This window comes from Nyctibius grandis, chromosome 8 (genome assembly GCF_013368605.1).
Source record: "Nyctibius grandis isolate bNycGra1 chromosome 8, bNycGra1.pri, whole genome shotgun sequence".
Classification (NCBI taxonomy): Eukaryota; Metazoa; Chordata; class Aves; order Nyctibiiformes; family Nyctibiidae; genus Nyctibius; species Nyctibius grandis.
Genome location: NC_090665.1, coordinates 40,404,499 through 40,432,447, shown reverse-complemented (window position 1 = coordinate 40,432,447; position 27,949 = coordinate 40,404,499). Strand labels below are relative to the sequence as shown.

Here is a 27,949-nt window from a genome sequence, read left to right as displayed (position 1 = left end):
CCACGGTGCACGCTGTACATGGACACAGAGCACGCTCGTCTCTCTGGAAACCACTTCTCAAGCAGCAAAATCTTATTAAGAAAAATGAGAGGAAGGCCTACCAAAATAAAGCACTCAGCTGCACAAACAATTCTCTCCCTGGGAAAACAGGGGAAGCACAAAGAGGACCAAAGGCAGAGCATCACAGACCAGGGGTTAGTCCCTGCAGGAAGGTGTCCATCAAACTTCTCATCATTTTATTAATAGAGAGAACATAGGCATTAAACAGGAGGATTATGCTATGATTCCTGCTTAGCACCACAAGATCTCGGTCACCTCCCCAGCTGAGCTGACGTCCATACTGCCAGCAGTGTCTGCACCCAACAGCCGCACCAGGAACCAGTCAAAAGAGGACTTGAGTGGGCTTCAGATGCTCATATCTAAAATTGCCACTACAAAAGCCAAGGTAGCTCAAATCATGATGGGGCCACGTACACAAAAGCACACCAATTTGCTCAGCTTTAACTCAACGAGATGATTTGATGTTCACGGGTGTCAGCATCTCACGCTGCAATGTGTTAACATGACATTTTTTTCCACAAAGCATAATCCATTCATTCTCCTTCAACTTAACTTCACTTACCTTTAACTCCTTAATGTCACCCGAAGAGGGGGAGGGCTCTGCTCCCCCCATGCCCACCACTCCCAGCGACTTCCTTGGGTCTCAGTGGCATCCCTCCCAAGGCACCATGCTTGCTCCAAACACGCCTGATACAAGCCAAGGGGCCAGGACCTCTCACGAGAGGCATTTGGGCTGCTTAATTTTTCCAATCCAGCAGAAGCTGTGCCTCTCCTGCTGAGAAGCCTGGAGACAGCCCTGAAGACGATGTGTCTGTTTCAGATTTACACTGTTTTTCCTCAAGCTCAGAGATCGCCACTGAGCTGTCTCTCATCCTCCTTTTGGCACCTTCTTGTATTTTAAACTGCAATCATACCCCCAAAAAAAACATATCCAGGGAAGGGAGCAGCCAGTTCATCTCCCTTTTCATTCTCAGGAGAGCAGTAGGACTTCTCCAACCACTGTGGGGTTACACTTTGGATCTGATTTCCATAAGACCCAGGTGGCACCCCTAAAAAAATAAGCCAAGCCAGAAATAACCAACTGGCACAGGAGAGCTGATGTCCAACGTCTCTCTTATTCAAGTAGAGGGATTCATGTCTCTCTCAGAAACCAGACAACCACCACGTATGAAGCAGCAGGTACACGTCCATCTTAAATCTCCTGATACTCACATGTCACCGGACCCCAGCAAGGAGAAGGCTGTACAGGGCTGTATTCACGCAGCCTGTGTGGCTGTTCTTCTCGTTTCCCACCAGGTGAGCTACTTCGCAGGACCCATGAGTGGGGGTTGTACTTAGGCCAGTTGGACCTGAGGCTGATACCTGCATTTGGAGAAGATAAAGACACTGAGATGGCCTGTTTCAGGATCAGCCTGTTAAATCGCAGAGGCCAGCGTGGCATCCCCAGGCACCCCTGCATGTCAGTTCAGCACCTCCCAAGCTGTGGGTTCAGGAGACCCACCAGGAAGGACAAGCCCCACCAGCTCCACACAGGGGACCGCACCATCTCCCTGCAGGAGGGGTGGTGTGGGTGCCAGGTGTGCACCCCGGGGTGCCCATTTCGGGAAGGTTCCTCCGCCCCGGCTGTAAATACCAGCCCCGACCGCACGTTCCCCAGCGGCTCGCTGCGTTCTTCCAGCAGATGTGCCAAGACAAGCCGACATGAGGCTCCGTAATCGGCAGTTTGTTGGTCTCCCGGGGCCAGTGAAAGCCCAGATTAGACTTTACAGCTGACTCGAACGCACAAGCAACCAAGCTCTGTTAGGGCCACAAGCAACTGCGGAATGATTTAGGAGATGGGCCCTTGAAGTTGCCAATTATTTATCTAGTTGATGACTCAGACAAGCAGTTTTACTGTCCAAACCTTGGGGGAAAACATGTGGAATTAATCAGACTGCACTAAAAAAAAAAAAAAAAAAAAAAAAAAATTGAATGACGCACACGATACCAAACCTGACTTTTTCTTTCAAATAGGCACCGTATCTAAGTAAGATGCTTTTTGTTGCTTATTTATTATTCTTTTGCTTTTAAAGGGCAACGCATGGCAGCAGAAGTCATTTCTGCAAGCACAACAAAACATAATCTCTTCACAAAGAAAGGCAACAGCTGTTTATTCAGCAGGTCCCTTCTATTCATGACGTTGCCATCTGGAAATAAGAATGTCATTGAAAATAATAATAAACCAGTGCATTTTTGTGATTACCCTAGAAACACACCAATTTCAACGTTAAACCAACCAATACGAACAAGGTTTTATGCTAATAGGTAGCACGAGTTTGTTGCCTGTTAATGTAGACTAAAGAGGAGACAAGTTGCTTTGGTAGTTTAAGTTTGGCTGGGAGATTTGGGGTCTTCTCTCTTTTGTGCCCCAGAACATCTGGGTGCCTTTGGGAAAAGTCAATTCAGCTCAACTCATCAGGAGCTATATGCGTAACTCCCACAGAGAGGCACATTTCGTGATCTTGTGGGATTTGGGACCACCTCACCACACAGTGGTGTCTGGAGCCCTCACCCAGCCGGGATCCGTGCCGTGTTAATCTCTAGTTTCAAAGGTGCACGTATGGATAAAAACAGAAAATTCTTAAAAATTACAGATTTTGCTGAAATGTCATTCCTGGGGAGGGAGACTCCAGTAGCAACCACATTAAAACAATGTGCTTAGAAACAGGTCTGAAAACTATTGTACACAGCGTCAGAGAGGACACAGATAAAGTCGAGTGGGCTCAAACCAGACTTGGCCAAGCCAGCACCCAGCCTCACGCCAGCTCTCCTCTGACCCCTCGCATCCCTCTCCAGCGCCGGCGAAGCACATCCCCTCTCCCACCAGGCACCACCCCTCCTTGGGACCCCAGGGCTCGACTCCCAGCCAGAGGCTCCTGCTTGCCTGCCTGTTTCCTTGCCTCCTCCTCGACACACAGCCTCACAGATAACATCAGGCCAAGGCGATTATGTCCTCACCAGAGCCAGCAAACCAGATTTTCTGAATGACCTGCCCAGATCACCTCTCATCAGCCTCACACACAGGTTGGTGACAGGGCTCTTCCTCTACGCAAGTCGCCAGGTATTGTCCTGGAGCCAGACAGTTCCCCCCTCCTTGTGTTTACCGGGAGACTGATCACGTCACTTCTGGAGCCATTCATTTTGTACATGCTCCATCGATTTGTGTCCCCACCACAGCATCAAGTCACTCTGACACTTGCCCTTCCACTGTGCCCTTCCTGTTTCCTTCTCTTCTCCACCACTGCCCCCTGACTGACTTGCTTAAAGGCATCCCCATCAAGTAGGCTGTGGTCTGGGGCCAAAAAGGGTAAAGACCACAGGTGAGCATGGAAAGGTACCTGCTCCGAGACCTTATTTCATCCCTGGCAGAGGGATTATGTCTCAACAGAGATATATGTCTCGCCATCAGACCAGCCCGATGCTCTCCAGCTAGGGCTCAGCAGCGAACATCCCACTGCTGGTCCATCCCCAACAGCTTCCTGGCAGGTTTGGGTTACTTATGACGAGCATTTCAAGCAGTTCCACGGTTGTGTTTTCGATCAGAGAGCAGCAAGAGCCTGATTTCTGCCTGCCTCACGCTCATCCAGCCCACAGCCATGCTCTGTCCCAGGAGGCGAGGGGCAACCTGAGGGGCAACAAGGGGGTCCCACAGCTGTCCCGGGTGCCCATTGTTCCTCCCCTCCCTACCAACAGGTGCCCAATTTAAGAGACCACAGCCTCAACACCAGATCTGTTCACAGACCTGTAGGCCCTGCCATCTCCCCCACTTTCACTAAAACAAACCTTTCATTGGGAACGTGCCTTCATCCGAATCACAAGGCAGAGACCAGGCAAAGAGTCAGCCAGAGCACACCTTAAAACAGAGAGACTACCTCATGCTGATTCACAGACTTTTTCTTTTTACTAAAGAAGTGAAACAATCGGCATTCAGGTTGACTTAAAAGATTGAGTAGCACTATGACAGCTCCCATTTCAGGGGAGAAAGGCAGGGGGAGAGGGGATTTGGATTCAGACTAAACCCTTGCGGCAGGTACCCATCAACATGCACCCCAAGGTCATACATGGGAGGCAGCTCCTTTTAAAAGAACAGGACAGCTTGGGGCTTTATTTACTTTCAGAAAGGTTTTTTCACTCAGCTGGCAGTGGCTTCACCCCTGGAGACCTTATGGGATGCCAGTACTGTCACCCCTAAAGGAGCAGGTTTCGAGGGACCACAAGTGTCTGTGTGCAGCGAAGGGGGAAATCCAGGTGTGCAGAGCCCAGGCCGGGGTCCCACATCCCCATGGATGCCCACCTGATGAACCCATCCCCCAGACAGGCTCTCACCCCTACAATACGCAGCCCAGTACTGCCACCCCACTGGTGTCCTGTCCCATCCCCCCGTGTACATGTCCTACAGGGGGGCCAGGCTGATGCAGCCTCTCCTCCCTCAGCTGCCCACAGCAGCACAACCCCTCCTTTCCACCTCCATGTACCTGTGGACATGCAATTTTAAGCACACAAACAGCTCGTTTCCTCTGCTCCCACCATCACAGGTTTAAAAACACCAAGGATCAAGCCTGGGACTGCTAATTTGCTGGGGAACAGGGGTCTGTCCCCATGGCTGGGCACAGCAGCAGCAGAGAGGGAGCCAGCAGGTCCACAGCAGCAGCTCAGTACTGTGGCAAACAGTTCTCATTTCTATCACCCCTCTCGGGTGTTAAAAACACCTTTTTGAGGAAGAAAAACCATAGTGGCATCAATGCACGTGAGACAGAGAGCAGGCCTGGTGCTGCTATAGGCAGGGGACAATATGGGGTCATGGTCTTTCTGTCTCACCTTCATCACCTGTGCCACAGCCGAGGAGAGGGAAAGTTTTACTCATGCAGCTCACTTCCCCGTTACTTAGAGCTTGCTCTGACTTAAAAATGAGCCAAAAAAAGACCAAAGTATCCCAGCTCCTCAGCAGGACACATGCTGATCTGCCCGCAGGGCTTGCCACCAGTCTGATAAACCAGGGCAGCTCCTCCAGCAGGTGAGGTTCACTGACTTGCTGCAGGTGCCTGGCACCTCATTTAACCTTCGACATTTCTCTTTCACCTCTTATCCTTTGCTCATTTTCTCAGTTTAAGTTCAGTTAGCAATGCTTCCTTAAGGCTTGCAACACTGGAGTTAGAGGGACTTTGGTAGGATTTTTTTTTTCCCTTTAAATGAAGCCCTAAGAGATGATATAGAAATCTGAGTCTGCTTTAAAAAGGAAAAACAACCTTCCTACTCCTTGTGGTTATGGGACAGAAACAAACAAACCAAAAAAAGGGGAATCAGAAAGCAAAGAAAAAAAATACAAGCTTCAGATGATTTCTAACCGAATTTCACGCTCTCTGAGTGCCTGGCAGGCTTTCCAGTCACTCAGGCTTTGGGGCACCAAAGTCCCCTGGAGTAACATCAAACTCCTCAGCAACTTGGGAGCTTTGGGGCATTTACTGGTGGGGAAAGGGACCGACAGGCAGCACAGCAAAGCCCCTCAGCTGATGGACACCTCTACCCAAGGGATGCCAAGGTTTTGTGCTCCTGTCCCCACTCTGCCTCCAGCAACACCCACCGATGTATAAGGAAGGTACTCAGCCATATGTCCCTGGCACTGCTCAAAACCACCCCCAGCACCTTCCCCTCACACAGCCCAGCCCAGCCCCACTCAGACAGTCCAAAGGAGCCAGCAGCTTTGCCCCTGAGCAAACCAACACAGTAATAACTAAACCCAGAGCTCTCACCTCTGCTCCTTCCCTGGATCCCAATGCAGGGGTTGCAGGACCAGTGTTTCCCTCCCCAGATGTGAAGTCCTGAGCTCCAGTTGGCAATTTTGCACTAACTTCTGGGGACCAGCAGAAGCCCAGTTAGCAAGTGCCTGTTCTCCCCCACCTGGGCTGGGTTCCCTGCTGGAACCAATTAGACCAATTAGTAGCACATGAGGGTTACCCTGCGTTTGTACCAAGGACTGTCACATGTGGGTTTTTGCTAACGACCTTACCCATTTCTGTGCCCTTCAGCAGCTCCTTGGCTGTTTGTGGGGGCTTTCCTCTCCCCACTTTTATCTTCTTCTCACAGAGCTCATATTTTTATGGGGCTGTGCAGTTCAGAGAGGGGACAGCAGGGTAGATAAGGCAGGAGTTAATGAATTGCTCGTGATGGAACAATAACAACCGAGCTAATTAAGGCTCTTCAGATACCTCCTGTCTACTGTTGTTAGCTGCTGTGGTGACCTTGTGCCTACTCAGACAGCAGAAACCTACCTGCTCTCCCAAAGGGACTCAAAATCTCCCTCCTCCAGGGTAATCTCTGACACAGTATCAGTTAATGGATGAGTCATTTTTTCACTAATTTTCAAAATTAAGGTTATTGCCTTTTATTATTATTATTATTAAGGTCACTTGTGCCTTATGAATTTAATTAACTGATCTTCTTAACTTTTAAAAACACATGTTATCTGAAGCATAGTTATCTAGTCTTATTCTACAGCAGAGATCAACATTAGCAGGTTGGACATGACTGCTGAGAGATGTCATATCCCTCAAGGGGGATTGGACTTAGAACTGGTTTTGGTTCTCAGACTTTGCCCACAACTGTGTTAACTTTTTCTTGAGGCACTTCTCTTCCTCCATGAGCAGATGCCCTAAAAAGAGCACTGAGGTATTTCCATCAAAAAATATACCTCCTCTCAATACTTTGGACAAACAGCAGAACGTGCTTAACATCCTGACCTAAACACCTGGAATAATTTGGGGGGTTAAATGACTCTCGATTCATTGAACTGATGCAGTAAAGTTCTCCTAAACCACAGTAAGCCTGTCCTTCCTAAGGGACCTAATTCATCTGCTGCTCCTTCTCAGAGCCTGTCCAGCACCAAGGCTTTGCAGGAAGCAAAACAAGGTGTTAAACCACAAGCCAAGTCAACTCTTGTCCCTTCTTCCAACATCTGCACTGCCTGTGAGACACCTTCCTCTTCTGCTCCGACTTGGTCCTGCAAGTCCCCACTGCTGAGCCTCCGTAGGGGATTGCTGCCGGTACCGGTCCTGCTTGTACCCCATGCTCAGAATTACTGGCCGTTCCCCAGCACAAGGCTTTGCTGATGTAACCGTGTCAGCATCTCCGGACTCCTCTTCTCTGCCCTCCACCAGCCAAGATGCTAACTCCACCCTGCCTTTTCCCATTCCCCTACCCTGAGGTCCTTTTGGGAAGCACGGTGCTGTTATTGCTGAAGGATACTCAGGTAGTATCTGCACAGCTGTAGCTGAAGGGCTAAACTAGCCCATGCTTTTCCACCAGAGTCCTTGGGAAGGAATAGTAGGATGGAAGGACAACTAGGAGATTCCATCAAAAAATAGCAATCAACAGACCAAACAATTTAGGGTTTTGACTTTGTAGCTACAGTCATTTCCCTCTAAAATTCCCCTGTGAAAGGGAATTGGGTACTCACCACTCAGCTTTTCCCAGCAGCTTCTCTTTTAGTGCTTCCTCTGCCAGCCCAGGGGACATCTCACTTCTGAGGCCCTCTGGGATGGAGAGACACCAGAAATACTTCTCTGCCGTGGTACCAGGTGTGCGACTCCTTTGCTAATGGAAAGCTCTCACCCAAAGAAAGCTCAGAAAGTCAGTTCAGGATGGGATGACAAACCTATCACAAATGTAGTGGCATAGAACAGCCACAATAATTAAGTTGGCCCCATCTAGTTTTTCTCATTAGATGCAATTAAACAAACTGACAAAAAAGCATGGCGTTCACCGTTGCCAAGATACTGATATAGCAGATCCCACCACAACAAAAAAATCCATCCAAAAATGTATTTCCTTATGGGGATTTTTTTTTTTTTTAGTGTTACACCATTAAAAAAAGGCAGGTCTTTCAAGGGAAACACCGTACAGCCCGTGAATGACACTTTGAAGCTGCATCCTTCCCTCTGCGAGCCTGGCACCCCTCCTTGTGGTAGATTGAAGCAATTGTTGTGTGAGCAAAATCCTGTATGCTGGGCTTTGGGTTCCAAAAAGAGCACAGCTAAACGCCCCAGACACGCTTTCAGCTCTGGCACCGAGCATCGTCTTCTCCAGGTTGCAAATGTCTCCAAGCTAGAGATATAAACAACTTCTTCCTCTCACTAGAAATCAGCTATAAGCATGTGTTTCAAACATAATTAAACTGGAGAGTGTAGATGTGTGTGACATGTTGGAACAGTTACACCACCCAGTCTTAATGTTTGTTTAAAGGTTACTTTTGGATGAAAGCTGGTCAGAGAATAAATAACAGATGCTGAAGGCATCCATTATGTATTTTTGCAATTAGCAGAAAATCTCAGTACTTTTCTTAAAGAACATACATAATTTTGTGGGATGTTTATTGCTGGAAGCAATCTGCTCTCGCTGGCAAGATCAGCATCCAAGAGCCCAGGGAAGCTTCACAAGAAGTCACACATGGTAAGCCAAATGCAACGCTTGTATCAGGAACAGCACTTAAAACCCTGAGCTCTGGCACAAGGAAGTGGTCGAATGCACTTTCTTTCCGCAGAAAATTTTAAATTAGAAAGAACATGGTAAAGTTATCCCTGTTTCTACTTTCCATTGGCATTTTGATTACCCAGCAAAAATGTGGCTGCTGATTATACTTTCATTTGAAAAATGCATCCAGGATGTTTCAAGCCATTGTTGTCTTCTGTGCCCAAGGGCTTCTTCCATGGTCCAGCTACCATCTCCTCTTTTGGGGTAGAGAAATACTACTATACCTTGGGAAATCTTGTCCATCCAGGATGCATGGCCTGGAAAGGAAAATGGAAGTAAGGAAGCCACTACAGCTCCCAGAGAGCATCTCCCTCTCACAGAAGTTTGTGTGTGCAGAGTACGAGGTGGGACAGCAGCTTAATTTTGGATTGTGCCAGTCATCCCCCTGCAATAAAGGCACTGATGATTTCCATCATACCCAAACGAAACCAGAGGAGGTATTCAGACAAGGACAGAGGCACTTGGGTTAGAACATAACATGGACCTCGGGATACTTGGTGACCAAAGCTGGGGACTTCAGCTGGTTCTGGTTTAGAAGGCAACAGTGGTAACAGAGATAGCGCTATGCTCAGTCAGGAAAGAGGACCACCATGTATTGCATCCTCCAAATATCTTGATAAATCCTGGTAGTTCCTGAAAACCTTTGCGATAGATTAAGCTTCATTCCTAAGACTTGATCCAATTGCAAATCTATCCAAAAATCTCTTTTCACATCTCATGGCACTAAACAAAAGTGCGTGCTGAGCACAAAAGTTCAGCTTTATGCAAGCAGAGCTGCTGTACAAGGCACCATTTCCATGTACCATCCACATATCATTACACTTGGGTAGTCGCACAGCAATCCAGCAATCTTTGCCATTTCTTACCACGAAGAAACAGCATTGTGCTAAAAAGCCCTCCAGCATAAAGCAGATAATATCTTTTGGGATAGCGCTTTGTATTTTCCAAGAGTTGTCTTGCTGCAGCAGCTATTACAAGAAACTAAACCAAACCCTCCTATTTGTAAATTTGAAAGAAAAAGCACAACTCAAACTGGTATTTGGTTTAGGACTGAATGGTTCGCACAGTGCTTAAGAAGCGTTTTAGACAAAAGCAAGCTTTCTGCCAAACATTTGAGGGGAAGAGAAAATTTCTGCTTTGCTCTCTGAATGCAGTTATAAACCGAGATGACAAAATAGCCTGGCATTGCTGCCCAGAGTGAAATAAGCTGTGCATCTTGTTCTTCACAAGCACGGCTCAATTTGTCTTCATCCTGCCCGGTTTAGCTTCTACAGCTTTACCCTGAAGACAAATTCCTGTCCTCACAACCCCTGGAATTCAAGGTGACAGAGACAATGAGGGGAGATAGGCAACTTCTAGGCAGAGAGTGCTTTTATATTAATTTCTATCCAGCATAATCATGAAATAGCTAGACTAAATACAAGCATTGCTGCTGTGTGGAACAGATGTGTATCTAAAGCTGAAGTCTGACCAGTGAAGCAGAATTGACTGAGCTTCTTTAAGCATCTTTCCTCCCTTCCTCAATCATCTCACTCACTCCCATAAAAATATAACAGGTCATCGTGATTGAGGAGGTTTTTTTCATGCAACTGCTGCTAAGCACCGTGCTGAAGCAAGACAAATACATCTGATCTCACTCATATAGGAGGAAAGAGCAGAGGTACTACACTGAGATTTTATGTAGTTGAAAAAAAAAAAAGCACAATGATGTGCTTTATGTCAGTTTTGTAACAGGTTACATACCAAGCTCCTCAGCAGAAACAGGTTCCAATTGCTCCAGCTGAGGGTATTTAAAGATTTTGTTTTTTTCGCAAGGCACAGAGATTGGTAAGAGCATCCCCTTCCCCATCCCAAAGAGCATCCACAATTCAGAAAGGTAAGGAAAAGACCTTAAGAGGCAGAAAGCAAAGAGGATAGAGAATGCATCAGCTGAGCAGATTATAAGGCTCAATAAAGACGCCTATTGTTACCAACAGAAATACTCTACAGACCACATGCTGAAAACCACCATCTTAAACTAAGCAATCCACGAAAAATAGCAGAGTGGCAAGATTAAATTCATCTGTCCCCCCCTATCTCCACTGGAATATTTATAAAGGTCTGCAGATCAAAAGAGTGTGAGAACTGCTATTATATGAAACCAAAAGTCTTAATATTTTTATTACTGTCTCCTTTGTTACCTGATTAGCTGAATCCTCTGTGCATCGTCTTGCAGTTTTCGTTACTAGCTGTTAACCCCGGGATCTTTGGGCTGTGGCAAGCGCACAGCCCCAGGTGCCCAGTCTCCAAGTCCTGCTGCACCACGTCTTGAAGAAATACCCCGAGTGTGCCAAGGGGCCAAGCGCTGGTCCCCCCGAGCAGAAGGGCAGCAGAGTAGTCACAGATTGTAGCTTTCAGAGACATCTGTATCACAACAGGGACCAAACTGGTATTGAACTTCAAACTAAGCAGAAAAGTAATCCCCTAAGCTGCAACTTTCCTAAATGCTGGCAGCTAGAAACTGCCAACCGGTAACGACAGTTGGCAGCTCCAGTCTGAACTGAGGTTTTTTTCCATTTAACTCTCCCATTCTCCCCAGTTCAGCGGCACACAGATGTCCCCACTGTTGTAAGACACAGCATTTTGCACAAGACCTTGGAATTCTCTCAGGAGCCATCTCTTCTTATTAAGGACAAACGTTGGTAGTGGGGAGTACCTTACACTGAGGCAATCCTCAACTGCATGCTTACGGTCTTCTCCACCTGTCCCTACTCCTTCCAACTGGCACATTTTGGGCAGGGGTTTCTGTTCAAGTCTCCCACTTGTGGGAGTGGGAAGCTTGCTTTGGGGCAAGCTACCAGAGCCTTGCCCCTGTCAGTCCCCAAGGAGATGCTACAACCTCAGGGCAAGGTTTCAGCAAAACAATTTGGTCTATGTAGTTTTATCAGCAGTAAGATACCTCCCACTGTTGGAGAATCCCCTGCTTTTCCCACCCCTTTCAGACCAGCTCTGCAAATCTTCCCAAAGTAAGGTTTCAAGTTCAACATGTTGTTTACTGGAAACCTACACAGGAATAAACAACCCATTTTGTGACAAACCTTTACGCAAAATGCAAAGGCTTATTTTAAAATTAGCCTGGCAACCTCTCAGTTTCTTTTATAAAGCGTATTACGCTGTGCCGATCTCCTTTAAGAACACAGTCTCAAGTACAGCACGTAGGCGTGTGCTGCAGAGCAGCAGAATGGCATGGAGGAAATCAGCTGGTGAGTGAGCAAGGAAGCATGAGAAGTCAAGACAAAAAGTGTCTCCAACAGCAGCTGCACAATAGGCTTGTGTTTCCTAGTGCACTTCAAGTCCCCTTTCATTCACAGATGTGCCAGATTAATTATCACTGCAAAACTATACAAATAGAGTAATTTGATAAACCTCTATAATCAAGAAAAGGTACCAATTCCACAGGCATTTGTCTGATCTTATCCTGTGCTTAACAGGGTCTTCAGGACTTCGGTTTCAATGGTGAAAATTGAACTTTCATACACATACCTGTGTGTAAGCGGCTGCACGAGGTATCTAACACTAAAAAATACTTTATATAGATAGATACATATGAAAAATATCCCTTGTGACAGATAACTGTAAGCCAAGCACTCATATTAAGCCACAGAACAAAGTTTATTGGATCTCCTCAGATTCTTTATACAGTTTTGCTGCTAAATGGACACAACACATTGGCATATTGCCTTTAATCTTTATTTCAGTCATAAGTCCAACTTGAAAGAATTGGTAACACATTTAATGGCATCTTCAATAAATAAAATGACAAAAAAATCTAGTCTTCGCACAGACACGTTACAATCCACTCCAAATTCAATATTGCCAAAACATTGGTTTTGTCTAAAAACTTGCTCCAAAGGGTTTTTTCCCTTTGTTTCAGCACTTAAATACACAGAAAAGCATATGATGAGAGAAAACAGATACTCTATTCTGAACAGAACTTGTAAAAACCAGTAAACTTTGAAACTAAAGATAATTAAATCTAATTAGATTAAAGAATCCTGTTTGAAGTCTTTTTTGAAAAACCCTGATTCTAACCTTCATATCAAAACATGCAGTTTCGCTGGATCCTATCCTATGTCAGCATACTTATACAATAAGAATTAAATTCCATGATTTTTTTTTTTAAGGGGAAATTCATAAAGCAAAAGCATTAACCTCCCACACTCACAAAAGCAGTCATGGTCCATATATTCTGCAGTAGTAAACAGCTATTTGTGCTCAGTCCACTGGTTGAGCTCCTACCATACTGGAAAAGATACTGTAGTCTACCCTGTTTCTGTACCCATCTCTTCCTCAGTCCAGCAGCCTCAAGAATCTCAGCGAGATGAGAATTTCTGGAAATACAAATCCGCCTGCACAGATCAGATTGCGGGATGAGGACCAACACGTCTGATTCTAATTAGAAGCTAGGCTTAATTTAAAGCTTTTCCTAAACAGAGAAAGTCATCAATAAAGAAAAGCTGAACCCCAAGATTTCCAGACTGCAATTCCCTGTAATTTGCAACGTCTATTAGCATATCACAAGCCAATTACAGTGTCAGTTAGTGTAGGAAGAGCCACTCTATCAATAAAATTAGTTAAAACACTCATCTTCAAGCCTTCTGGAGCCTTCTTCAGTGAAAGCTTAGGGCATGCAAGGAATGCATGGTTGGGCCCCCACAGACGTATGCATACTACATAGAGGAGAGAAAAGGTTACTTTAAACAAAAGGCAGAATTACACCACATCTGTGCAAACATTTAGACCACTTTGTTTCAACTAGTTATCTGCTTATCCCAATTACTGCTGCTGACTGTACTTGGCTAATTCAAGAGAACGTGATGAAGCAGGACCCAATTTGTTTAAGCGAAAGGGAACTTTTTTCTGCAGGTGTCTTCCCCTCAGCTGACCACATGATAACAAAAGTGCAATAATTTACAAACTTTTCAAACAAACAGCTATTAAAATTATACAATTTTAGGGAAACAAATTCACTAGTTTAACCATAAAAATATTTCCCCAAGTAACAAACCTTAAAGCATTCAGTAACACAGTATTTCAATAATAATAATAATAATACAGAAAATCCCTTCCACTTGTTACAAAAGACAGAACTGTTAGAAGATTTTGCTTATTGTACACAATTTAAGAGTTTTGCCATCTTGTGAAGACCACGCTGTAATTAACAACAGAATTATCATTTAAAATAAATGAGTACGGAAATACTGACCTGACTTTGAAATTATATTCTTAACCTTTTGTAAATAAAGACAAGGTAAAGCCCAGGGCCATGTCATCCAGGTACTTGAGAACTTACAAGACAGTTTACATCCAGAGTCATCAGAAAGCACCACTTTCCATAAAGTACTTTGTATGTCTATTGCTGAACAGCATATTAAATAGTTTTGTGAGAACTGCTAAAACAGATTCTCATACTAACTGTAGCTTGACTTAAGAGAATTCAGGTTGGGGGTAACAGGGAACTTCGTGACAAAATCATATTCTGAAAAAATATCTGCTAAATTTGGTCCGAGCATCTGAAAAATTGCTTAATGCTGCTGTTTAGTTGATCCTTAAAAAAAAAAAATAGTCGCACGACAATAAGGAATAAGGGCTGCCCATGATGGGCACAGAACCGTGACAGAATAAATAGTCTCTTCAGAGAGGTGTTTTAACTGTGGTTTTGCCATGTGAGTGACTGAACTTGTACTAATGGAGAACCCTGGAATTTGTATACTATAGCCACAAAAAATTACTTCCTATTTAAAAAACAGATCCATTTGTAATTAACTGCTTTTCCAATCATCATTGGATATGTGAAAAACAATAAAAAAATCTTTTAAAACAATTACAAAGAGTGGACTGCAGTAGCAGCTATTCAAGCAAGATTCAAGCACAAGTTTAAATGAACTTTCAAGCTGGGAATTAGCCTTCTTTGTCGAAAATTTGTACAACTTTTTCAAAAACCTAAAAAGAGAGAGAAGAATATTAATTTTATGAAGTGTTAGTCAAACAGTTACTTCAAGTTAAACCAGCACACACAATAATTGACAGTATTTAAAAAAATATATAGGTTTTTCTTAGAACACCCACAGCAATTCTTTAATAGTGAAATTGGCATCAATTCTGGGAAACAGACAGAAGAGCAATACTACTTCAGAAAAGCAAAAGCTCACAAGTGAAAAAGGCAAGACACTGCTAAACACAAACACTGAAAATGTGTTTAGTCCAGCTCATGTTCAGGCAGAACTAATTGATTTCTTAAAGTTATTTACATCTTAATCAGTTCTTCAAGAGTCCAAATGAGAGTTCCACAGCCTCCCTCAGTAATACACATCAGTGCTTAATTAGCACGCTAACCATACATACACACATCTCAGAAGAATGCCAAAAATATGTACCCTGCCACTGTCATCTCCATGGTTTTTTGGCTTATATACTTACTTCTTCAACAGATTTAGAAGCATCCACTTTTCTGACTTTTCCCATTCTCTCATACAAATCTATTATAGGCTTAGTAGACTGCAGATATGTATGAATTCTAGGAGAAAGCACAGGGGAAAAAAGCATTACATAGTAAAATATAAACAGAAGGGAACTGAAAAGTTTTGGAGATAGTACCTCTTTTCCAGACTCTCCCGATTATCATCACTCCTACCACTGCTCTTGCCTCTTTCAAGACAGCGGTCAATACATATCTGCAAAAAACGTTAAAAGGATGATCACAACCAAGAACACAAGGTGCTATCTTGAAAGCAGGAACAAAACAAAAATCCTGAAAATCTAAATAGGCCTGACACACAACATACTGTCTAAATCTGGTGGATGTAACCAGAATTCCTGTGGAAAGTTAGATTCTTCCAGAGAAAAAGGATGACTGCTTTACACTTCATCAGTTTATTAAAATGGGAGCTCTTAAAATGGGATTGCGGTCAGTGGAAGTAAAAGCAACATTAAGCTCTGTGGTTCGACGGGGTGTCCAACTCGAGACATTTAAAGACAAAAATTACCTGATTTTCAAGGATGTGTTCAGACTTTCTGAAAAGCAGCATGTCAAATTAGACTACCAATATATGCCTGCGCTGAAAGAAAGTCACTGTATGTTCTCCCAAGAATTCTGTAAGGCTACATATTATTATAAGTTAAAATGTTCTTACTTGACACTACTATAAGGAATACTTAAAAATCAAAATCTAAGTAAAAACTGAAGAACTAACCATAGCTAAAAGCTGCCCAATGAACTAAGATTTGAAACATGAAGTTTAGTAAGCAATGCTGACACATGTACACCTCATGAATACATTTATCCTACTCATGCAAGAGGACAGGTTAAAAATAATTTTTTCCTACAAAGCACACTCAAAGTAAAAAAACACCCAGAAGATCACGTAGGTTTTGTTGTCTATTTTTAGATCTAGTAAAAAAATTAGAATCCCAAAATTAATACCTCACCAAGTGAAAAAATTCCTTTAAACTTATTTAAGTTTTTAAATAGAAAAAAAATAACCCCTCACTTCTTCTTTTGAGATTAAAAAAGTAACTACAATTAAGTAAAAAAAATTAACAAAATTTCTCAGGAAATTGAGGAAAAGGGTAAAAGGAAGAAAGTCAGCTTATGGTGCTGGGATTCTCGTATCAGTTTTTATGCCTCAAGGGCATATTAAAAAGACAGCATATCATGGCACTTGTTAAATGAATATAATGTATCACTGTCAAAATGCCCTTGTAATCTAATGACTTGCTGAACAAAATGTTGATTACTGGCTATCCTATAGCACAGGTCTTAACTAAGAAAATAAAGACTGCTGCTGCCAGCACTTTAGAATTAAAGCAGACATTGGCCTCAAGTCCATTTTGGACTAAACAAACAGTTACTAAGAGTAAACAGAGTAACATTTTCAGAAAATTAACCTAGTGATTTTGTGTAATGTACTTCAGGCAATTTCATTCCTAAGGAAAGTTTATAAAAACTTTAAATACTTCTTCAACATAATTTATTCGCACATGAACGTACCAAGTGCAATTAGCTGCCTGCTATTTCAAAAACATGCAGTTTTTCATCTGCAAAAACAAGTTGCCAAAAGATCCTTGAAACTCACAGACCAAGTTTTCCTTCTACTCTTACACTAGTCCATTCACTACCTGACAGAGTTTTAATGTTCTTCTTGAATGATTCTCACAATATAGCAAGAAAGGAAGTTACAGAATAATACACTTCATTACCTCGTTGTCACAATCAAAAAAGAGAACAAAAGAAACATCCGCCTTTCCATCCATAGTCTTATTCCAGCCTTGAAGATTATCTTCATTCCTGGGAAATCCATCAATCAAGAACTTGTTCTTCTGGGAACTGGCAGCCATTGTTTGATCCATAGCCTGATAAAAGAGAATTCAATTCATCATCTCCTGCACATACAACCATTTATCTACTTATTAAATTACCCCCAAAATGTTGACATGGTAAATTGAGAAGCATTTATCTTAGGATTATTGCAGATTTACAAAATGTATTTTTGTTCCACTTTCACTGCATGCTAATTAATTCACTGATGCACCAACATAGCCTTCTTTCAAACTGAGTTCACTACCTCATACAGCTCAAAATCTCGTAACACACAATCCCAGCTTTAAAAGTTGATTTTCTACAAGATACTGGAAAGTGCTGTTACACAGTAAGATACATCCCGGATCTGTAGTTCATTCTAATGAAAAAACTCCAGATAAATTTAGTGCCATGAACAACAGAAGCCTTTTCTGTCTTAAAGGAGATACTCTGGTTGTTTTCTGGACATCTCATAAGGATAAAGGCTGGAGCTTTTCCTTCCACAGGGACATTAGCAGGTGCTCTTCTCCTTCACCTGGCTATTTTGATAAAACTTACAGGAACTTAGTACCTTTAAGGCCTCTACCCTCCAGTGCTGACCCTGAGCTGACCCAAGAGGTCCAAAAGCTAGTTAAGGGAAATAAGAAACACAGAGTTTCACTGTTTCCCTAAAACTACTAAAAAAAAAATCCATTCTCAGAGATCTCGAGGTATCAGAGGCCATCACCTACTGCCCTCCAACTAGCCAGAAAGAAACATAAGTAACTGCTAAGAGAAGCCTGGTACATGATGCACACCATCGTGTCTCCCATTTCATACTACTCACACCGGAGGAAAGGCAATTCTTCCAGAATCCAGCCACTGCTTTGTTGCTTAGCCTGCAAGAGTGAACCAGCAAGAAAATAGCCCTTTCCTTACCCTCTTCAGCAAGCTGATTGTTATTTCAACCGGTACAATTTCCCCTTCCTTAATGTAGTTCTCAATGAGTTCTCCATACTGTGAGCCTGGCCTTTTCCGTTCATCTCGAAGGAGGTCACCAGCAGAAAGGTGCGTGTAGCCGTATTTCTGAAATGCACAAAACAAACAGGCACAGACTCCCTTGAATTAGTACATGTGCAAAGTCAACATCAGTCAACAGTGTCAGCCACATTTATCTTCGCATTTGTACTGGGTTTGTGTGGCCAGGTTTTGGTAGCAGGAGAGGGCTACAGGGGTGGCTGCTGTGAAAAGCTGCTAGAAGCTTCCCCCATGCCACGGACTTCAAGATGTACCCACCACTGGCCAAGGCTGAGCCCATCAGTGATGGTGGTAGTACCTCTGGGATAACATATTTAAGAAGAGGGGGGGAAACCTGCATAATTGCAGCTGGAGAGAGGAGTGAGAAGATGTGAGAGAAACAACTCTGCAGACACCAAGGTCAGCAAGGAAGGAGGGGGAGGAGGTGCTCCAGGCACCAGAGCAGAGATTCCCCTGCAGCCCTTGGTGAACAACATGGTGAGGCTGCAGCCCATGGGAGAGGCTGCAGCCCATGGAGGTTAACGGTGGAGCAGATACCCACCTGCAGCCCATGGAGGACCCCATGCCTAAGCAGGTGGATGCCCAAAGGAGGGTGTGACCCCATGGGAAGCCCATGCTGGAGCAGACTCCTGGCAGGACCTGTGGCCCCACAGGGAGAGGAGCCCACGTTGGAGGAGGTTTGCTGGCAGGACTTGTGACCCTGTGGCAGATCCATGCTGGAGCAGTCTGCCCTCACGGGACTGCACCCCGTGGAAGGGACCCAAGCTGGAGCAGTTCATGAAGAACTGCAGCCCATAGTAAGGACTCACGTTGGAGAAGTTCGTGGAGGACTGTCTCCCATGGGAGGGACCCCACGCTGGAGCAGGGGAAGAGTGTGAGGAGTCCTTCCCCAAGGAGGAAGGAGCAGCAGAGACAATGTGTGATGAACTGACCGCAGCCCCCATTCCCCATCCCCCTGTGCCACTGGCAGGGAAGAGGTAGAGAAATTGGGACTGAAGTTAAGCCCGGGAAGAAGAGAGGGGTAGGAGGAAGGTGTTCTAAGATTTAGTTTTATTTCTCATTATCCTACTCTGATTTGATTGGTAATAAATTAAACTAATTTCCTCAAGTCGAGTCTGTTTTGCCCGTGATAGTAAATGGTGAGTGAGCTCTCCCTGTCCTTATCTCGACCCATGAGCATTTTGTTATATTTTCTCTCCCCGTCCAGCTGAGGAGGGGAGCGATAGAGGGGCTTTGGTGAGCACCTGGTGTCCAGCCAGCATCAACCCAACACAGCATTACAACAGAAAAATACAGGGAACAGCATTTTGCTGGTGGCGTATCTATTCCATCTTCAGTGTGGAATCTGACCATACAGCATACTCTGCATGCACAGAAAGCACAGCAGCAGAGAGATTCTTAGGTAAAATGCTCAACAGGGCTTTGGTCAAGTATTCGCATACTGATTTCAAAGGTAATTTTGTCATGTTTGGAAATGAGACCATCTCACAGCCCCCAAGGCGCTTCCTGAAATGTTACACTGTGCAATGAGACATTTAACAACCACCAAACTAGATACAAGCTATACCCCATCCTAATAGTTCAACTACTTAAAAATTGTTATTATCAGTTACTGGGTCAAGTCTTGGTATACAAAGTGACAAAGCTGAGATAGTGCCTTTCCTTGCTATGTTTACACAATAGGTTTGTAATTTTATCTAATTACCTACTTAAAGAAGGATTCCAGATCCTTTGGAGCTGGAGGAATGCTTCAAGCACAGCACAAGTCAGAAATCCCTACATTCCCGTTGTGATTCTGGCACCAACTTCCTCCTCTACCTTGGTCAAATCACTTACAACTCTGCATCTAACACTGTAGCTACACAAACAGCCCTACACACGCACTCCTCCAAACCCAGCCCTACATGCCTGCCCCTGCTACCTCCTTCCCTGGGATGAACATGACAAACTCGAGGGCAGCCCTTGGGGCAGACGAGTGACTGCTAGTAAAGATGATGTGGCAGATGAAGGTAAATAGCTACAGTGGAGCCACCCTGTGTCACACCTTGTACAGCAAACAGAGAGCAGAGAAACCGGGTCCAAATCTATCAATTTGACACCAGTATGCAGGAAAACAACAAACATCATTACTCTTTTCTTTCACCTCAAACTACATCCAAAAAAAGTTGTTAATGCAAAATGCCAATGGGAAGCATTTATTACACTTGAATTTCGCAGGCATTTACCATCATAAATAGACACCTAGTGCAAACATACAAATACACTCTTACCAGAGAGAAACGCATTGTTATAAAGGAAATTTCAGAGCACAAACCAATCATTTTCTCAGCTCACTTAACACCAAAGAAAACTAACCAAGTGTACTATGCTCCCTGACCAAATACAGTCCATAAAAACAGGCAATAAAGACGTGTCCTTGGCGATTACCTGAGCTAGCTATACATCCAAAACAGAGTACAACTATACATACTCATCCTAAAGTTTTTACACAAAACAAAAGCAGCAGCAAATAACTTCAGGGTTATCAGCTTGGCTGCAGCAACATCCAAAGCAAATTTCAAAAAAGGTGTCTGAGCAGCATAACAATGTGACTACACACTTTTTAAGACTGTGAACTTGGGATTTAAAAACTTGGCTACTGGACTAAGTACAACAGAAATATTACACAACCCACTAAGTGACTTTAAAAACATTTCAGTTGCTTTCCAATTTCACCCACAAAAGCGTGGAAAGTCAGTTCTGCCACAGTCATAATTTAAGAAGGGATATAATTACCTAAATCTCCCAAACTCTACACAGCTGGTAAAAAAAAGGAAGCAAGATTTTGCTCTAAGTAACTGTGAAGAAAAAGCTCCACAGACATCCTCTATAAGCTCACTGTACTCCTGCTTTAATGTGCATTGCATTTGGATATGCCTACTTAATTGCAAATCTAAATATTAACTATGAACTACAGAAGCCATAAACCAGAATAAATCTTTCCTTATAAGCAAGAAACCTTACTCTGCTGAACCCTAAACTAACACATAGTTCTTCTTGCTAAAGTTAAAGAAAAGAATGATGGTATTTTTAACATCAAGTTTCTACAAAGGAGAAAACCGGAGGAAAATATAATCCCTTCAGTTTTAGAAGATTACCAAAGCATTTAATTTTCCTTGGCATTTCCCTTTTCGTGCATGAAAATGAAACTGAGTCAGACAATTTTTTGGAATTCTCTGTCTTTTGCAACAGCAAACTGGAATAGTTTTTAATGGCTGAACAGGACAGTAAGAGATATAAGTGTTTCAAAGTGCCATTGTATAAATAGACTTGTTTTAGATAAATTTTATTCTAGAGTAACCTTCAGAACGGATTAACCAGGCAATAAGAAAAACAAACCTCTCCTTCAGAGGCAAAACATCTATTTGTTAACTGTACTGAGTCAAGAGCCAAAGAAAACATGTTGGTTTAAACAATGCAAACAAGCACGGAGAAAGGCTTGGCTGCTGCTCCGTACACAGGCGGCTTCAGAGACGCAGTGCTCACGCTACTCTTGCCAGTTTTTATCAATGCGTACACGGCACAAAGTTTTCTTTCATCTTAGGCAAGATAAACCCTCAGCTAGCATCCTGGATCGGAGAAAATCGTCACATCCCCAAGAGCTCACAAAAGAGACTGTGATGTAACTGCACAAAAAACGGGGCGAAACACTCTCGCGTCTTGCCAAGGTTTGCGTTGTGCCAGCGTGACTTTCCAGCAGTGCCAAGTACATCTTGATGCAACCCCAGAATGTGACTTGTTGCAACTACTGCCTAATTCTTGTCCTCCGAAATCAGAAAGGGAGCAGGACTGTGGCTGCCAAACAAGGAAAAAGCAGTTCCTCCAGTTCTTGAAGGATGCATACATGCTAGATTCATAACGTCAGACTGAAAGGAAGACGTGAAATAGAAACTAGGTTAAAATTTTCCAAATACTTGAATGCCAAGCGTCTAAGGTCTGGACAGATTTTTAGATTACAGAGAAGAAAAAATAAAATATAGAATTAACTATTCCAAAACTTATTTCAGAGATGTTTTCTGCTATGCTAGTGGATTTGTGTGCTGTTGTATAAGAAGAAAAAAAGATTACATCATTAAGTTGCTATTACGCAAGTTCTCGTTTCTTTTAAAACTATTTTTATATTTGGAGAACCACAATCCAAATCTTTTACAAAAATTAACTGTGAATGAAAAAGATAAAAATCAGCTGTCTTTGGCACCACTGTAGACATCTTCCTCCTTTGCTTTCAAAAAAAAAAAAAGAAATCGCAGTGATGTGGAAAGGCAAGCTCAAGTTTCCATCAATCCCACCACAGAGGTGTTACTCAGGACAGCACTTAGCAGTACTGTACAGAGCAGAGCAAGCCACTGCTCGCTTGTTTGTCACACACAGTGGCCTGGTAAATCAGTCACCATTCAGCAGGACAAACTGGGACACGCAAGCTGTATGCTCCGCATCTCCAAATCACCACCTGAGACTGCAGCCTCCCTGGCATGCCCTTCTCTCCCCTCTCCTATAGCCTCTTCTAGCTTTCTTCTGTCAGCCAGGATTTGCAATTTCCACTCCCCAGACAGAACATGCTTTGTTTTCAGTAAATACAATAAATCGACTGGTACCACTGAAAACACACGGGTCATATCTGTGCCACACACACTAAGGCCAACTCTGCCCTAGCAATCTTCTCGAGGCAGTAAGAGCAGAGCAGCAGCGTGCAGCAGCTGCTGCTGGGACTCCTTACACAGCCAGCTTTCCGGGGGGACAAGGTTTATTTCTGATTCAGCCCTGTGTGGTCCAGCAACGCATCTCTGCACTAAACACACAGCTTGAGACTTCCTTAAGTGAGCAGAAGCCAAGAAAAAGCAAGAGAAACAAATTACTACTTTGACCTTGACTCCTATCTTGGCTTATCATTGTTACTCTGAAAATGAAAGTCACAGGGCTTAAGATCTAAACACATAAACCACAAACTTTTATTGCCCTAGTTCTGACCTGTCATATCTTGGGCAACCTTAATAAGCAACTGAAATTTTCTACATGTTCTCAGATGCACCGTGCAAGAACTAGTTAAAATAAAAATAGAACCGTGGAAAGCCTGCAGCCTTCGTATTTTCTTTTTTAACCTAAAAAGCTTTTGTCTGTCCTATTAGCAATTAGCACATGGAATTATAACTCTGGGGTATAAACTATAATGCAGTAATAGACCTTCTGTTTGCTTATTCCAATAAAAAAATTTGAAGACATTTTCTTAGTTTGAAATATGTTCTTGCCTCTGGGGGAGGAAAAACAAACAAAAAACCACATTAACAAAACAAAACGCACAAAGGAGACCCTACTGACAGTGTCCCCAGAGAAGGGGGGAGCAAACAGAGCACCCCAGTGCTTCGGGAACACTCAGCTCAATAAAAGGCACCCAGTATGTTTGGGAAAGTCCAAAATTCAATGCCCAGTGAGTGAGCCTGTGTTCTGCAAAATGGAAGCATAGTGATAAACCTTCAGGGGGTGGATTTATATGATCACTGACCATGTTTTAAAAAAAAGCTCCAAAGTTCAGAAATATAAACTCATATTCCAAAAAACAACTATGAGAACTTAAGGCTAAGTGGACTGCTAATACTTGGCACTCTTGAAAGAGATTTCAGAAATGGAATTTAAAGCAAACAATTTTTTAGAAGTTTTTATTTCAAGGAAGTTAACGCTGTCTCTCAGCGGACTTCCAGAAGAGAATTAACACACGACCACAAAACCTAAATCCACTGCAACTTTCAGAGGAGTGTTTCTGATACAATGAGTTGTTCTTTGCATTGTTTTCTTCACCATAGGAAACCTCCTTATCATATATCCCAAAGCAACTTAACAGCTTTTTCCATTTGGATATTAACTTACACTCTTATAAAAGAAGGCTCAGCATCCCACCTTGTGGGATTAATTTTAGATTTAACCACAAACATACAGGATTGGCCTGTGGTGGAGGTGAATTATATTTTGGGTACACAGAGAGGGATGTCTCACATACCCCAAATCCCTACAGAATTACCTTGCCAAAATAAACAAAAAAAAACCCCACAACTCAAATCTTGCTTGGAATAAAGACAAACAGCTTAGTTATTCTTCTCCCAACCAAACAGCTTTGCATTTCAGGCAAAGGTTGTAAGGATTTAAAATTTAAGTACATGAAAGCATAGTTTGTGCAGATCTGAAGAATGTATTTTTTTTCCTTGACGTTACCATAACCATTTTATAAGCAAAGTTCAGAAGTCAGCAATAAAACACATTCATTTTGTCCTACAAGAACCTGCATTCAAACAACATCATTCAACTACCTGCTCAAATATTCTGCCTCACACCACAAGCTACACAACAGTCCCAGGTGATGGCAAACTCCCCCTCACACAGCTGTGGAGGGTTTCAGGAGTTAATCTGCAGAGCTGGAAGGCAGAGGGCAAGAACTTAAGAGGGAATGCTGCTTCTTCCCTTCCTAAATAGGAGGAACTGGTCCAGAGCAGCAGTTCTGCTGCATTTGCATTTCAGTGACAATTCTGTGAGTTTGGGGAACGTACACACGAGTCTTCCCTCCGTATCGGAGAAAACCAGCCTGGTTCAGCTGTCTCCTCCAACCTTATCTGCGAAGGTAAAGAAACCTAATCGCTTACCTGCTGTTCCCTTTCATATACTGTGTCAATACCCATTTCCGCTTGTTATTGAGCCTTCTTCCCTCAAATAATTTATCCATTTTGGTCCTAATTTGTCATGAATTTATGCCTTCTTTGGAATGAGGGACTCCAGCACACACATATTGAGCAGTTGTGATTTAGGCTAGTACTTGACAAATACATATTTCACCTAAAACATGTGACAGCCATCTCCCTTTTCTGGGAATGTAAAGCATAGTCAGCAAAACAATTATATCACTTCTTTGAGAAATCATTCCCAGGTAGTACGTAATATCCCCAACACTTATGGCTACCTTTGTTTTTTTAATAAAATCATTTAATGCTAAAATCATACAAGATGTCACCTCAGCAAAGTAAGACTTCTTCCACATATGATGTGCTCTGTCCCAAATCTCCAGTATGAATAGCAATCAAGAAGTACTTATAGCTCATACTGACTTTTTATTGAGCACAGACTTCAGATTTACAGCAAGATACCAGGTCAGATTCGTTCCAAATGTAAACTAATATTATTCACTCCATTTACACGAAGGATGAATGAGGTTTTCTATTACTCAGCTATAGCCCCTCTTCTCTGTGGCAAGCTGCCAATGGGGTTTAAAATCTGAACAAAAATATACTTTCAACCTAAGGACAGCATTGACTGCATTACAGGCTATTCAACCACCCGCACCAGGGCTCTCTCAGGGGCTTCCAGGGGCCAGGACAAGAACATGTACTTAAAGGTGCTGATCTCTAGTACCTCAGCTATGTTTCATCCACACTTGCCTGTTCATGTTCCCTTTTTCTAAAGTTTTCCACCAGGCTCCCATCAGTCCAACTCTCCAACTACATCAGACCCTCTGTCTCTCAAAGTTCACCCAGCAGCTCCCGTAGAGGTGTCCAAGAGAGCAGGAAAGCCATCCGTCAGTCAGCAGACCCACATGCTTTCTACTGGCAGCCCACTGACTTCAATTAACTTTTCTCCGTGCAGTGAACAGGACTAGCAGAACTAAAGCAAATTTACATTTATTATTATTTGTACTTCCTTTTCCAGGCTTAGAAAAGAAAATAAATACAGTAAAAGCAAAGCTAACTTTCTTCTTTCATTTTTAGCTGCAAATACAATTTGAGTAGCAATGACTCATTTGAACTCCTCCTAATAAAATGGTCTTTATCCAATTACATTAGCCTATCAAGCCAAAGGCATTTATACTTTTAAACACAGGCCTGCAGCCACACAAGGTACTTCAGCCCTGAGGATACACTAATGGTTTGGTGAAAGCCATTAATGACAGCCTACAAGATTCCCCTACAGTTTAAGCTCATTTGTTTGCTATGTGCCAGGGGCAGAATTTGACCTTACCAAAAAGGCTTTATGAGCACTATGAACCTTTCATTCCACAATTTAATTTAATGAATAAGCTGTTTTGAACGAGAGTCTGTAATTTGAGGTTAAAATCCTTCAGAGCTAAAGTTGTAATGGCATTTTTCAGTCTGGAACAAATTCGCATAACTTAGTTATACAACACTGAGGACTGGGATATAACGGCAGCGTGGATAAACCGTAACAGCACTGCCAGGGCATCACCAGAACAGACAACACAGAAAATGTCGCTGTGCCAGGAGTTGTGGGGTTTTTTTCCACCAATAGTTTCAGAAACACAGGCATTGCTACAGTTCTTAGTCATTTCTTTCAATGTGGATATGGATAAACTTTGATCTTACACAGCTTTCAATAAGAAAAATATATACAACTGCTCAGAAAAAAAAAAAGAAAAAAAGCTGCTTCAAATCCAACACACACACGTTTGGAAGCACTCAGCCTTAACCACTTCTGTAATTATCCACCTGAATACAATGCTATTACCCCTGTTTTTTGTTTTTTTTTTTTAAAGGACAGTACTACACCACATAGCATTCACTCTTCTTTCTTAAATCCTTGTTCTGTCTCAAAGGGCTGTAAAAATGTACTTGGAAAACTGAAAATGTGAAAAATATAGAAGAAAGTCTTCTCAACCTACACTGTCAGCTTTAGGTTCCTTGAAAAGAGAGAATAAGATTAACCATCTATAGGGTCAGGGCATCCTTTGACCTCTATCATATTCTGTCATAGAACAAAATTTTAGCTCTAACATTTTACTTTCACAATTTACAGAGATGGCACTGGGTCAGCAAGCCAACGCCCTGCAATGTCTACTGTACCAGCTCTTACATTTATGGGACAGGCTTCAGAAGACACGGACCTTGATCCTACACACAATGTATTCCCAACCACTGCAAACCATCTCGCCTCCACTCCCAGGCCATAAAACCGGCAGCCTGAGGTGGCAGCCCCGCAGTCACCTACGTGGCCATGCAGACGTGTACAGTCACCCACACAGGCTGGGCTGCAGATCTGGCCTGACAACACACCACCGCCCAGGCTGTCTGGAGCTCCTCCAGGGCCGCGGTCCTGCCCCTCCACCAAGGCACAGTGGGCAACCAGTGCTCCTGGCCGAAACACTGCCCTTAACACCACGCTCAGATGGCCTCCAAGCCCTAAGCGGGTGTTCCACTGCCCAGGATGGGTGCCAGCGCAGGCAGACACACCGGTGGAGTGGGATCCCGGGGAGTTGAGGGGAAAAAAGGCATGGGAAGGGGAAAAGGCCGGCCCCTGGCTAGGCTGCCTAACAGGGGCTGGAAGGGGAGCGGAGTGGGTAGAGAGGGGACTGTCCCCCCCCACTTCACCAGCTAACGGGGAGATGTGGGCCAGTTATCACCTCCCAGGGGCTGGGGGTGGACGGCGGCCAGACAAGAGCCCAGACCGCGAGGGAGGCGCGGGGGCCGCCGCCGGGCCGAGGGGGACCCGCTCCCCCAAGGACAGGCACGGACCCCATGGGGGGGGGGCCTACACCTCCCAGCGCGCCCCGCGGCCGCGCCCGCGGAGCCCCCGCAGCCCGAGCCCCACGGCACGCCGGGACGCGTAGTCCCGTACCCCCCCACACCCCCCCACGGTGGCGGGTCCCCTGCCCTCACCTCCACGATGCGAGCACACTGCGTTCCCTTGCCCGCCCCGGGCCCTCCGAGGACGAAAACGACGACGGGCTTCATGAGGAGAAGGAGGCGGCGGCGGAGCAGCAGCAGGACAGCGGCGGCGGGGCGGCGGCCAGAGGGCGGCCGTGGAGCAGGCGGGGAGCGGCGGGCACCGAGGCCAGGGCTGGGGCTGGGGCAGAGCCGCCGCCGCTCCACCCGCTGCTGAGCTGTCCCCGACGAGGGAAAGTGCTTCCGGGTCCCCGGCGGCGCGCGCCAATAGGGAGGG

At 44.0% G+C, this 27,949-nt stretch overlaps 1 protein-coding gene across 2 annotated transcripts; it reads right to left on the bottom strand.

Annotated features, from left to right (window-relative positions):
* Nucleotides 1-12,257: 12,257 nt before the first annotated feature.
* CMPK1 (cytidine/uridine monophosphate kinase 1) lies at nt 12,258-27,891 on the bottom strand. 2 transcript variants are annotated; one of them, XR_011048643.1, is made up of 7 exons: nt 27,667-27,891; nt 17,882-18,028; nt 16,864-17,016; nt 15,262-15,338; nt 15,085-15,181; nt 13,871-14,607; nt 12,258-13,334 (listed from the first exon to the last, which is right to left on the bottom strand). XR_011048643.1 is itself a non-coding variant. In XM_068406379.1 (6 exons), the coding sequence occupies exons 1-6, from the start codon at nt 27,739-27,741 to the stop codon at nt 14,566-14,568; spliced, it is 591 nt and encodes a 196-aa protein (XP_068262480.1). In that variant the 5' UTR covers nt 27,742-27,891; the 3' UTR covers nt 12,258-14,565. The 2 variants fall into 2 exon arrangements, 1 of the variants encoding a protein (XP_068262480.1); XM_068406379.1 differs by having other exon boundaries at nt 12,258-14,607.
* Nucleotides 27,892-27,949: the final 58 nt, after the last annotated feature.